Raw genomic sequence first — 14,591 nt, 5'->3', positions numbered from 1 at the left:
AGTGTGGTCCCTCATGCTGAGCTGCCCCTTGGCCCAGAGGGACTCAGACCATCAGCTGAGGCAGCATGCTAGCATGACCGGGGCCACTCTGAGTCATAAATCTCCATCCTAATCACAGTTAAGTGAGATGGCATGAGAGCCAGAAGGATATAGAGATGATAATTTAGTGGAACAGGCTTAGATATGAAAGGCGTTTTAATTAAATCTCATAATTTACTCAACACAACATTTAATCTTCTGCTCCTTTGCGCTTGTGTTGCTCTCCCTTTCCAGATCTCTTTCCAGATCTGCTTCCTTAATTAGCACTTCTTCCTCCATCATTTTCTCCATGTTTCATTTTTCTCATCTTAGTTTTTGAATTCTGTTCTTGCGCCCACATCTCACTTGGTAACCCTCCCCGTGTTCTCCCTTTTTTTTATATCGACAACTCACCTTATCCCCTTCTCTCTTCTCAGGGGAGCTAAGAGTCGTCCATACCTCAGTTTGGAGCAGATGACAGAGTTTATAAACAGTAAACAGCGAGACCCTCGTCTGAACGAGATACTTTACCCTCCTCTCAAACCAGAACAGGTCCAGATGCTGGTGGACAAATATGAACCCAACGCTTCTCTGGCACAGAAAGGTCAGTGCTCAAATGTCTGTCAGTAAACACAAGCACACTGTTATGCTTATATGTCACATACGCACAGTCAACAGCAAGGTGTTGTACATAAAATAAGGTGCTCATAAGTAATTTTTAACGATTAATACTACAAGTAATTAATACACTTGATGTGTATGTAACCAAAAGTGCAATTGTGTTATGTAGTAAAACATTTTGGAAAGCACAAACAAAAACCAAAATGTTTACACATACACCCAACCTCTTCCAACCCTACCCTAACTCTGCACTCCAGCCCCCACCACCAATACATTTGGCAGGGGTGTTGCCATAGGAATACTGCTGCCTGGTGTCCACTGTTGGCCACAAATGCACATTCAAGTATGTTAACATGTACACAAACACTAAAGCGAGTCATTTACATATTTCTCTTGACTGCTCTGCAGTTTTGTTCTTAGTAGAATTCACAAATCTTGTGTCTCTTACTGTACATCTGTTTCTAAGAAAGGAAATGCCTACTGAGAAAAAAAAAAATATCTGAGGCATAGAATGTGTACAGACCAATGATTTGATTGGCAGAAGACTGAAATAATCTCGTATAAGAGTAGCTATGGTGGCTGAGAGAGCTAGGTGCACTGCAACTGTAGTTTGACATTTTGGAAAATGTGCTGAGGAGAAGTTTGATACCACTCGCATATATGTCTAATTTAAGGCTACAGCCAGCAGCCGATTAGCTTAGCTTAGCGCAAAGACTGGAAATGGGGAAACAGCTAGCCTTGCTCTGTCCTAATATAACCAAACTGACCTACCAGCACCTCTAAAGCTCTGTAATTAAGTCTTATTTGTTTAATCTGTAATTCAGTCTGCCGTTTCATGGGGAGTTGGGGGTTATGTGTTGGACTATTTCTTGTGTGGGAGCAGTTGCCAGGCAACCAGTAGTAGTTTGACAACTGTTTGCAGTGTGTTTTTGTATTCTGCGTATGTGTTGTCAAACTGTTGAACTTGCTCAATACGACATACTGTATGTCTTTTCTAATTGGTAAACGTGTTTAGTCCATTTGCATGCATCACCACCACTACTGTATGCAGCAGCATCTATCTACCTGTTAATCCTAGCATCCAAACAATAAGAATAAAAAATGACAATCATCACCATCACAGTGATGCACGTGTTAGAGCATCAGGAGTGGCACAGAATAATTCATGAACAATCAAGATGCAGATGGATGAGCGTAGGGGATCCAACACGTCCTGGGCACGTTGTGTCATGTCACCTAAAGTGTCAGTGGACAGAGAGCTGCCAAAATATCCCAGAGAACATCCCACTCCAGATATCAGGCATCAAGGTCGAATATGTGCCAATTCAAATTTTATGTCTGCTGGAAAGCATAGTGTGCCAAAATGGGTGACCACAATCTGTTCTTGAGCTAATCGCTGGGTTGTTTTTTTCTCCCTATTATGTCATACCAAACCATTTTGAAAATAATGTAAACAAAATAATATATGATAGAATACAAACATTTGAAAATACAAACTCAGTGTACATTTGATTAGATTATACTTTGTATTGTGCACTAACATTTAAACAAATGGAGCCTATTGACTACATGAAATGTCTCCGGCCTCCCAATCAATACTACGTGTAAATTTAACGATATCACAGCATGCCACTTGATTTATAAAATGTTTGTACCTTGGGTGTGTTTCCCAAGCAGCAACAGTGAATTTCAGTCAATAACAGTCAGTCTTCACGGATGATTGACTTGATATATCTGCATACAGCTGTTTGTCACTATGCTGCAGATCTGAAGTTTAGTTGAATATATTTAAAAATACTTGTGGAACAAAAAAATAGTCTGGAGGCTATTATTAAATAGACTTACAAAATGCTAATCTTTGGTTCCAGGAGAGGCTGTTTATCTAAAAACCTGTTCACTGTATCATTACTGTGCCAATCATATTTGCATGTTTAATTACTGATTACACTAAAACTAAATCCACCTGAACTGACTCAAGCAAGGCATGAGTGCCACTTTAATCATCTCTTCTCCTAAAGTACCTACTTTACTTTTTTTTTTTCCTTTTTTTTATTTTTTTAAATGTGTGACAAAATGAATCGGGTGCCTAAATTTGATCAAATACTTTTTGAAACCACATTAAAATCTCCTGTTTAACCGCCCTGTGTTTGACTCTGATCACAGTGATGTGCTCGTACTGCAATGTTGTGTGTTCAGCCCATCCCAGGCTCTCTGGAAGCGTGCCCCTCTCTGTCCCAGTGACAGATTTCCCCATGTGAAGTATTTATCTAGCCCGGAGGAAGTGCTGCCATCTGCTCTGCAGAGGGGTCCAGAGCTCCACATGCTACCTTCACACAAACTCACACTAACACACTTTTTCCTCTCTCAAGGACACTTATACTGTAAATGCATGTAGAAATGTGTGTGTGTGTGTGTGTGTGTGTGTGTTTTTGCATAGTAAGCATGTGCTTGTATGTTGCACTGAAAAAGCCTCATGTTGATGCACACAGTCAGTATGCGTAGATGTGTATACTTTACACTGCTATCTCTTAATCGGAGATAGCAGCGTGCATTAGGTGTCATTTTCTTTGTCACACTTTCTCATTATCTGTATCCAGCTGTGATTTTGAGGATATTATACATTTTATTCATCTCTTTAGTGCTCTATCATTGTCTTGAGTCTGTGCTCGCTCAAATGTTCCTACATTGTTTGAATGCAGATGAATAAAATGGTAATTGAAACAAGACGCTTAAAGTCTTTTATGTCAAGAGTAGATGGTGGCATATCATCGCATATTCATCTTCGGGTGATTGTAGAGAGGAGGCTCTTTGTCAGATTCCACTCTTCTAGGTTATCATTACATTTAGAATACATTTACACTGCAGTTTCCCTTCAGCTCAAGAGAGTCCTCTCCTTTCAGATTAAACTCCACCTTTCAAGCATCACCTTTAGAGTAACACCTGTAGGTTCTCACTCAAGTACATCTCTAATCCCAGCCATGTTAGCACACTTTCTCCCTGTTTGACCTACAAATGTCTTGGGAACTGTCTCAGTTTGAGTGGTACAGAGTTTAGGCCTCCGCCTGGCAAAGGGAGGTCCTGGCAGTCAGCAAGGAAGACGCTGAATTCTACTGAGCTCACATATCACAGACAGCAGCCAGCGTTAATTAGTCCAGCAACTCTGCAGAGGGCGGCACCGCATTAATTAGCATAAAGTGGCCGGAGGGACCTGCTGCACCCATCGAGCTTGCATCACTTAGCATATTTAGCATAACGTCAAGCGAGTGTGTACGTGTGGGTGGAGGAGGTTGCAAGTGTTTTGGTTTAGCTTTGGGCGCTTGCTATATGTACAAAACTGAATCCATGCAGGTGTGGTGTGTGACGTGTATGGTAATGTTTATGGAAATTTTAATCTTCTGTCTGGATGACTGGAGCTTTTCTTCGGCCAGCTTTTTACATATTCTGTGTTATTCACTTTGTCGAGCAAGTTCAGTGAAGACATGAGCTCAGTGATGACAGCAAAAAGGCAAAGCTTAACATAAGTGACCTTGAGAAACAATCACAACCATGAAAGAACAACGTCAAGCGCAGTTCAGCTTTTTCAGATCCTTCTATGATTTAATTGGGGCTATAGCAATGCAAGTTGAAGCTAGTGGAGCCTGAAATGTAGAAATTCAGGTTTGTACTGGAAACTACCTGCGAAAACAGGAGATTCTTTAATGCATTTATCCACATAGACAGCTAATAACTGACAGTATACGCCCACAGTAAAATGTAAGAAACTGAAACACTGAGGTGCAGGCTTTAAGGATTAACCGCAAAGGCTTTCAACAAACAGTGAATTATGTTTCCGGCTAAATTAAACTACTAATGTAATCTCAATGTTAATTAGTGGTTATGAACATTTTTGTAATGTAACCTTTAAAAACATTTGAACACAGTCTTCCAACTGCTCATTTGTTTTCAAATGCAGTATGTGTACACAGTATAATGTACACACAAACTCAAAAATACACTTTTTGCAAGATTGTTAAACATGGTACATGTTTTATTTAAATCATTGCAAAGGTAAGACTGAAAATAATATTTTTTATATTTTTGTAAAATGGTTTTTAATAATGTAGTGTAAAGGATAAGGCTGACGATTATTTGTTGTTGTCAACAAATCCCATGAAAAGATCAAAACCTGCGACATATTAGTGTGTCCGTCAATTCTTTACGACTTCCCTACCCTGTCTGTGGCCCCTAGCCCATTGATTCCTACTGAAGATGTAAATCTTTATATATATATACATTTTAGAGAAGGCTAGATACTTTTCTGAAACAGCAGGGCACTGTAGTTCTAAGCAAACGTTACTCAAACAAGAGTAAAGAGTGCATTTGTTTAGGATTATTTCCAGCCACGGATTATTACACATTTGGTGTGCTAGTAAGTATTTACGGCAGCAGGACTTGCATGGGATTTATTCAAAATAAACTGCAGTGCCCATGTTCATCCTAATGAAGAAACATTTCATCCAGTGCAATAGTGTGTCTCACTGATGTGTTTTTAATAGATTTTAGACAACAATGGAGCTCTATGGCACAGAGGAATACGCTTTAACAGGTTTTGGCTACAGAGACAATACTTGTTATAAGATTAATTCATATTTGTTTTAGTTTTATTATTGGATTTTTTGACAAAAGAATATCATCAGACTTATGCTTTAGTTTTCAATTTCAATTTAATTTATTTATAGTATCAAATCATAACAAGAGTTATCTCAAGACACTTTACAGAGAAGATCTAGACGACACTGTATAATTTACAAAGACCCAACAATTCCAGTAATTCAAACGTATCATTTTGACTAACATGTCTATGCACTGTGTTGTGTTTTGTGCAGGTCAGATCTCGGTGGAAGGCTTTGCCAGGTATCTGAATGGGGAGGAGAACAGCATCATCCCCCCTGAGAAGCTGGACCAGAGTGAAGACATGACCCTTCCCCTTTCCCACTATTTCATCAACTCCTCCCACAACACATACCTCACAGGTATGCACATACATCGAGACTCACGTCAAATGTCTGTTGTGTATGTAAACTCTGTCTGTCTTTCTATTTGTTTTGCATTCACATACAACCACTCAACTCGCTTATACTGACTGATTGCAGCTGCGCATCATTTATTCTTCTACACTCGTTCTTTTAGAAATATCATTTTGGTTGCACAAGTGAATACACCCGACTTCATACCTCACAGGTCAGTCAATCAGACGCGACGGTGCAAGTCAGGCCCCCTTTCTTGCGTTACCTCTCTAGAGGTTATCCAATCAAGTCATGCAATGAGACTCAATTCATTGATATTCATGAGTTAAATATTTCTTTAGAATGGTAGTCACAGTAACTGGCTCCCAGAGCACAGCAGGCACAATACAGAGGCCATTTTCTCTTCAATGGAGATTATAATTCATCTATTCAAATCTATTCTGGGGGGAACTGGAGAGCATTGAATCTTTCAAGTGGATCAAATTTCTCCAGCGATTCAGTTAATAGGCCAAACTCATGGCCTGCCAAATGAAGAAATGAGAAAAACAAACAACAGGTCTTTGATTCTCACCTAACGAACAGTTTTTCTGCAGGTATTTTCATAGTGACATTATTATTATTATAGGTGCGGCAGTGCAGAATGCATTTCTGTCCTTGCAGTGCAACTTTATAATAAAGATCCCCACAAGATAACTGGACTGACAGCATCTTCTTCATTCATGCTGATGTATTTCCATCCTACTGATCCATGGTAAATTAAAGCAATGTTTTGTGCAGTGTACAACACATGATCTCATTTAGTAAAGAAAGTGTTTCCCTAATGGGTTTGCGCGAGGATGTCTATCAAAAGAAGAGAAAGAAAGAGTGAGAGTAAAAATGAGAAAAAGGAATGAAAAAAATCTGCAGGGATTGAATGATGCCAGCTGACGTGAGAACACAGATCTGCCTCTCACTTTGACACAGTTCCCACCATGTTGCGGGAAAGCATTCTGCTAATGTGAAGAGATAATTGCTTCGCTAATGGTGACAGGGTGATGAGATCTGCCTGCTTCAGATAACGACAGTCGTATTGTTTTTACTGCATGCTAGCAACTAATGCGGTTAATGAGCTCTTGGAAGGTGGGAGGACATGCTTTTGTGGGCATCCTGGTTCTTTTGGGATCAATACAACAGTTACCTGAAGTGGTGTGTTTATGTGTGTGTGCTTGCTTATGTGCGGAATGCAGCCGGCCAGCTTGCAGGGAACTCTTCAGTCGAGATGTACAAGCAGGTTCTGCTGTCGGGGTGCCGCTGCATTGAACTGGACTGCTGGAAGGGCCGCACCACAGAAGAAGAGCCCGTCATCACTCACGGCTTTACCATGACAACTGAAATCTCCTTCAAGGTAACACAAAGAGAACAGAGTGATAGCTATATAGGCGAGAGGTTGCGTTGTGTCTTTAGGTATTTTAGGGTTAAAATGGGTTTCTGGGTTTCATCTTTATTTCCAGTTGATTCTATAAACATGATTTTGCCTCGTAGTGCACACTTTAAGGTTACATGCAAGTGTGTTGGCAGCCACCTATGTGTACATCTGCATCGTCAAACATATGCACTCCTGTGGCAAAATGCTAAACCTTGATTCAGGCTACAAAAAGTAAAGCAAATTAAAAGAGAAAGGTAAGTAGCTTAGATAAACAATATGTAGATGGTTAATATTATGTATTGTTTGTGGCTTCAAAATTGGAATTCTATTTATTATTGTGACACCTGTGATTACTGGTGTTGTCAGTGCATTTTTATACTACAGCAAACACTCCTTGAGCAGCTACTACTTGTCAGAAAATACCATAGAAAAACAAGTGATGTATCTGTTTACATTGCAGCCAAACAAACTCACATTGTTTTAATAAATAAGTCAGCCGATAATAATTGCAACTGCGATCTGATTTCATGCTGCACACGTCGCAAATGACAAAAGTTACATGTCTTGCTTCGTAGACGCATTTTTGAACTATGGTGGTTTGCACTAATTGCGGTGACAAACACATTGCATTTTGTGTGACTGCTTCACAAAAAAGCCATCCCATGTTTGGCTTGTTGAACACCTTTAATGTGAAGTGGTGGTAGTAGGCAATGTTCTGTTTGCATTAGCAGTAATTTAATACAGTGCTGACAAAATGTAAAGAGAGCGAACAGTAAACAGTGAGGCTGTTATTAATGAGAAAACATTACGCTGGATTACATGCATGCAACGTTTTCCTGTAAATGTGAATACAGTTATTGGCTATTGCGGGAAAAAATTATCACCATAATATATATTTTTTTAAATTGGGTTTGATTTAATGATTTTTTTAATTTTTTTTTTTACTTAAATATATGTAAACACAGACAGCAAAGCAGACAGATACAGAGCCAGACACAGAAAATACAAGTAAATATGGAGGAAAGCACAGTTGAATAAGAAGTGGGATAAACATAAAGTGGGGCATGCATTCAGCAGATGGCAAATCATAAAGGACCGGGACGCACTGAATGGCCCTAAACTGAAGTGCTGAGGAGCGCTTAATTGAAGACCCAGAAGATGAGAAGACAAAGAGAAAAAAAAAGCATTTATAGAAGGAGGAGGGTGAGAAAATCTAAGGGCAGAGTAGGTGTGAGGAGAATAAGAAAGAGGGAGGTGGGTGGGTGGATTGATTGATCGAGGAAATTTGAGTAACAAAAGAAGTAGAACAAGCTTAATGGAATTCCCCTGAGAGTAAAATAGGAAAATACTGTAGTTTTGAGGGACAGAGGCTGGAAGAGAGCTACAGATGGAGAGGGTTGAGTTACAGACAAAGATTTTTTTATTTTTAGGAGGAGCAAATGGAAACGAAGGCATTAAGTGAACTGACACCATTGTTATTGATGGCGTAATTGACTTAGACAATCAGTGGATTAGGAATCCGATATCAGATGTCGAGCTGTCTTCACTGGAGTTGAGGAGTGTCAGCAATTCACGGTTCAGCTGCCATTCTCGTAAAAACATATCCACGCTGAAATTTGTATGGACATGAATGACTGAGCACCAAGGTTATAATCGTCAACGAAAACGAACGAAATAACGAAAACTAGGTGGGAAAAAACATTGTCGTTAACTGAAATAAAAATAAAAACGAGGCATTACAAAAAAACGATAACTAAACTAAAACTGTAATGTCTGTTTGCAAAACTAACTAAAATAAAATAAAATTATTGAGTAAATGTCCTTAGTTTTCGTCTTTGTCGATCTTTCATAGAGCAAATAACGTTATATCTCTCCGACCATGACATTTCCCGTAGACATGTATAGTTTCCGATTGGGAATCCAGAAATTCCGACATTCCACGTCAAATTGAACACAACATGTCCGTGGCTCCGTCCCTCTCGCCTGGCATCATAGCGGTACCGAAAGTCGGAAGAAAGCGGCAGTCCTATTTGATTATAGAGGGTTTTCACGGCGTGTCATCAGACCCGAAGTCGCCATGTTGGAGGTACTCCGCATCACAACAAAGCACAGGCACTGAAGTAGATCCCGAACGGCGTTAAGAAAAATGGTTAATTATTGCCGTGTTTTAGGTTGTACCAATAGGTCAGACCGAGAAAAACATTTGGAATATTATCGACTTCCAAAAGTTATTAAAAACCAGGGAGAGGAATGTCAGAAGTTATCAGAGGAAAGGAGGCGCTTGTGGTTGGCAAAGCTCAACCAGGAGCTACGAGGGAAAACTCTGTCTTGTTCGGTCTTTGAATTGAAAAAAAAAACTATTGAGAGTCACTTGGCTACACCTTGAGTATCACAATGATATCATACAGTTCAAGGTTAGGATGATTAAAGACGTTATTGCATTACTTACTTTGGCCTTCACAACACAACGGTCGTTAATGACTTGGTACTGCGTCTCCCTCACCCATCCACACACCATCTGGTTATAAGCCTCCAAACTTTTGTAGGATTTAAGGTCTTCCGCTGTGTATGGGCTCGGCGAGAAAACCATGTAGTTGACTATATCGGGATATGCAACTGATGGAAGAATCACCGGGTTGCCATGGATCCAAGAAGAGGGAGCCAACTTGTAGGGATCTGCACCGCCAGTAAACTGTAATTTCTCAAAATATCGTGCCTTTTTTTGTGGTCCAAGTCCTTCCATGCCTTTGCATCTTGGACGCGTTTTGATGAGCTTTTCTGTTGTTTAGACATAAAGTATAAAAGTATCCAAAGTGCACAATACTCCATTACTCCATTCAGTTGTTTACACCGAGTGCCTCCAATATGGCTGTGCATCCAGGTTACCACCCAGAACGTGACGTCGGTGAAAACCCTCTATGACTGTGTCAGATAAAAGCGCCTTGCAGTGGAAGGTGGTAAAATATGTGGTCAATTTATTACAGGGAAACATCCCACGAATTTGAAAGTACATTTGAGAAGCGCGCACAAGCTAGGAGGCTAACCTAGCTTACCTTAACAAGGTAAAGGAGAACGCAAAGCCCCCTTTCCCCGAAACAGAAGCTAACCCCGGTAACGTTACGGGCATGGATGTATGGATACAGGGCCAGGCAGCATGACAGAGACAACAGCAGGACAGAGAACACTACAGGAGGGCTTTCACCGGTGACCTGACAGCTGCTGGTTAGTAAATACGCAGGAACACCAAAAGCGGGAGGAAGTGTGGGTTAATATGTGGATTGATACTGGGATGTCTACACAACTGTGTGACTCGATTGACTTCAAAAAGTTCGCCACTTTACTCAAACCAAAGTTGAAAACACCTGTTCATGTCTTCTTTAGTCTGTTGGCTATTTAGGTTTTTTCCCTGAAACACGTCACTTACACTTTTTGCACATACTGCGTCTTGTGTAGACTGTTTACATATTTATGACCATATGTAGGCTACGTTTTATGTACCGGTGTTATTGTTGAATACATTGTGAATACATATTTCTAAAATTGTATGATGTTTTTGTTGAGTTATTATTACACAATACTTTAGCTGATCTTTTTGAATCCCCCGACAAATAACCCATGTTACAAAAAAAGACTAAAACTAATCATTTTCAAAAAATAAAAACTAAACTAAACTATCAAACCCGCTTTAAAAACGAATTAAAACTAAACTGAATTTGAAAACAAAAAGTCAAAACAAAATAAAAATAAAAACTAATGAAAAATGCAAAACTATAATAACCTTGCTGAGCACACAGCAATTTGTGATACACTTGACAGGCTTTCCTTTCACATTTTAAACCAGAAAGTGTACCATCATGTTGACATCCTGCACTCACACATACTCTGAGACAAGCATTTGATAGACACAGCCATATAATTATTGCAGGAGTCTCAATGCACCATGCAGCCAGATAACATGTTGCATTTGGAGTAAGGCGGAGTGTAATTTATTTTATGTACTACTGAAAAACTATCTTTCTGTCTTATCTCTCCTATGGTTATTGATTTTAAGAGGTTTGGGCATGTTCTCTGGGAGAGGCTCTCAGCTATTGTAGGAAACCATATCAATGGATATGATTCTGGCTGCTTTAAGAGCTCAAGTGTTTGTAAATGCTTTATTTTCTTGTGACTGCACAGCATACTATCACATGAACCAACGATGACAACAATTAATTTATTACTTTACTGAAGTAACAATAACATCTTACCCTAGGTGTGTGTATTTAACATAATTTATAATTATGTTATCAATATTTTGTCTTTTCTCCTTGTGTCTTTAGGAGGTGATCGAGGCCATAGCAGAGTGTGCCTTCAAGACCTCGCCCTTCCCCATCATCCTGTCTTTTGAGAACCATGTAGACTCGTAAGTCAGCAGGTCATTTCAAGTCAGGGGTGCAAAGTCCACAGATTGAGTGTCAACCTTATTGATTAGCACTGTCTGTCATTGGATGGTTTAACATAAAGTTCAAATTGGTTGTTATGTCTTTTAATGGCTTCGAGGGGCTTCTTAGGAGTAACATACATATTCAGTGTGTATTGATATTTGGTAAAGAAAAACCATGATGGTGTGTGTCTGTGTTTGTTTCCGTGTGTGATGACTCCCAGACCGAAGCAGCAGGCTAAGATGGCAGAGTACTGCCGGTCAATATTTGGAGACGCATTACTGACAGAACCTCTGGAGAAATATCCTGTGAGTACATAAGATGCTCAAACACACATGTGCATGTCCTCACACATATATTCACACTCTGGCTCTCTCTATCTTTCTAACACGCACACACAGATGCATATGACATGGCCAGCAGCGAGGGATTCAGCAGATATTATCGCACAGATGAGTGCACCGAAGAAGTGTCCTTGAACACTGCTGGCCAGCATGCTACATTCAGGAAGCAAAAAGCCACACCTTATTGCATACTCACACAAACATATATTCATTCATTTGTTCACATACACATTACAAGTTCTTTGTTTTTATGTCGCTCCCTCTCCATCTCTCTTTTACAAACATATTGACATGTCCTCCGGCACCAATAAAATGTGTTGTCGCTGCCTTTTTTCTTTCTGTTACTCCTGGCACGCTCCTGAATGGCCTCCCAGACTTTACCTCTGTCTCTCTTTTCCAGTTTTCATTTTCATATTCAGTCGCAGACACACACATACCTGTGGCTGTTTACGTGCCGTGGAAGCCAACTTTTAATGATTCATCTCGCAGTCATTTTTATTTTCTCTTATCACCGGAGAGACTGCAAACGACAGCGGCGTCAGATTAAGTGGAAGTGTTTTACGCTGTAATAATTTAAACGTGGCTTTTCTTGGCAGCCCTTTATCTGTCTCTCCTCTGTTGCCATGGCTACTAGTGAAAAGCTTGCTTTGTCTCTTTGTGGCCAAACTCTTTCTTTTTTTTCTTTTTTCCCCCCACAGTCATCTTTGTGTGTAATGACGCAGGCACTTACGTGAGGCAAATGTTAGACACTTGTCGCACAAACTCTCGCACGCACACTGTCTGAGGGAACACATGAAAACATAATATCCTGCACACATATGTACTTTAACATACTTCCTTGCACATTATTCACCCGGGATGTCTTGTCCCTGTTGATATAACACTGTAGAGCAGCTTAAGTTCCCAACAGCCTTCTAACTGGATTTGACATTGAAGTATTATTATCAGGGGGAAGCCTTTCGAATGGAGTGGCTGAGGGAAGGAGAAGGAGAGAGATATGGGGAGACAAACACCAAGGGAGGAGTTAGAGAGAGAGAGAGAGAGAGAGAGAGCGAGAGAGACAGAAAAAGAAAGTGCCGTTGAGGAATCAGATTTCTACCGCTGAACATGTAATAACTGGGAGAGGTGAGTGCAATGACAACCACACCCCTCTGGCATTGAGACAGCCGTTTATACAGCGTATCAAATGGGATATCGGCTCTGTTTGTCCATAGGGGCTGGGGCAGATAGGGTAATATAGCTGGTAGATTGGTTCTGGCTGAGCCTGAGCCTAAGGTGAGACTAAAGAGGATTACAGTTTTCTGAGAAATTCAAGCTCCTCCTGTGTGTCTCCACCCCACAAAACCTCTGGTGACTGGTGACTGTGTTTGTTTTTCCAATTACTCTAAGGACAGTATGTTCTTTCCAAAAAAATTAGCTGAAATTACCTAAACATTGAATTTGCCAAGAACTTCTCTTCTTGTTTGTTATACGGCTCCCATCACAGCATTTATTATGCTGACAAAGGCTGTATTGCCAAAACAGTTTCATTATAACCAGGGGTTAAATTGGGATTTGTTATGTGGGGATGGGCTCTGTGGTTTCAGGGTTGCTTCTTTTTTTTCTTATTTTTTTTATGGCAGGTGGCAACCTATAGGGCTGCACAGTATATTGTTTTTTTATAATCACCACAATGTCAGCTTGCACAATAAACACATCGGGAAAGGTTTTTTGAGTTATTTGTAAGAGAGTGTTAGTGGAAAACTGCAATTTAAAATGTAACTATCATTCTTTTTTTATTGGTTGCTTTTGTGCTCAGTTCAATTTCCAATGTGTTCAATAAAACAGTTGAAGACTGGAAATCTTTTCTGGAAATCTTTTCCTTTCATTTTGTTTTAATTGAACAAGCAATTTGTTGTGTTTTAGCAGTATAGTGAAAACAGCAGGAAGGCAGAACTGAGTACACTTTAATACCTGTTTAGTTATAGCAGGTGATATTGTTACTGCGATAGTCTACAACGTTATCAGAGCCCTAGCAACCACGGTTAAGGTGCATTACCGCCACGTAGACTGAGGTTGCTGATCTGCTTCATAAATGGTATATGGATTGCTGCATTAAAACGGCGCTTTTTTAGTCTTAGCGACCACTCAGAGCTCTCTACACTACAGGCCTATTCACACACCCATTCATATAGTGACGGCTGGAGGCTGGGGGCTATCATACAAGGTGCCACCTGCTCATCAGATAAACATTCACTCACATTCACAGCAATTGGAGTTCAGTATTTTGCACAAGAAAACTTTGACATGTAGATATCAGGGGTCAGGGATCGAACAACCGACATTCCGATTGGTAGACGACCACTCTACTACAGCTTGAGCCACAGCCGCCAAAAGGTAGCTTTTAAGGAAACCTATTGACAGAGAGATAGGAAACCCGCTTAAAGTGTGCAAGTTCTTACATCACCTCATTTAGGACCATATTCTCAACAGCTACAAAGAGAACATGTTTAGTCCTTGTTTGAATTACTAAGCACGTTGTATATACAAGATGTGCTAAGTTAAACATCCCCTGATGACATAGAAGAGCATGTGCCAGGGCTGAGCCCCGGGCAACCTCAGAAAAACTTAACCCCTGATTATAAATGCTAAAAAAATATGCAATATGTTGAGAAATAAGGGTATTTTTCTTACAGTTTGTTCACTTTTGTTGAGGCTTAGTTTTAAGCTACAGACAGACCAGAATTGGCAAGGCGAAATGTACATGCAAGCAGAAAGCAGGCGGGATTGAGAGTAA

The 14,591-nt window shown here is 40.1% G+C and overlaps 1 protein-coding gene across 4 annotated transcripts in view; it reads left to right on the top strand.

The window, feature by feature from the left end:
• plcb1l (phospholipase C beta 1-like) overlaps positions 1-14,591 on the top strand; it is a 121,153-nt gene that overhangs the window by 72,926 nt on the left and 33,636 nt on the right. For all 4 annotated transcript variants that reach the window (XM_078274326.1, XM_078274325.1, XM_078274327.1 and 1 more), the window contains 5 exons: positions 456-622; positions 5,505-5,651; positions 6,872-7,029; positions 11,370-11,452; positions 11,695-11,779. In XM_078274326.1, the coding sequence (XP_078130452.1) occupies positions 456-622; positions 5,505-5,651; positions 6,872-7,029; positions 11,370-11,452; positions 11,695-11,779 (640 nt within the window). The remainder of the gene's footprint in view (positions 1-455; positions 623-5,504; positions 5,652-6,871; positions 7,030-11,369; positions 11,453-11,694; positions 11,780-14,591) is intronic.

The sequence above is a fragment of the Sander vitreus genome, chromosome 18 (genome assembly GCF_031162955.1).
Source record: "Sander vitreus isolate 19-12246 chromosome 18, sanVit1, whole genome shotgun sequence".
In the NCBI taxonomy this organism is placed as follows: Eukaryota; Metazoa; Chordata; class Actinopteri; order Perciformes; family Percidae; genus Sander; species Sander vitreus.
The sequence above is the reverse complement of the archived record's forward strand: the minus strand, read 5'-3'. Positions and strand labels throughout refer to the sequence as shown.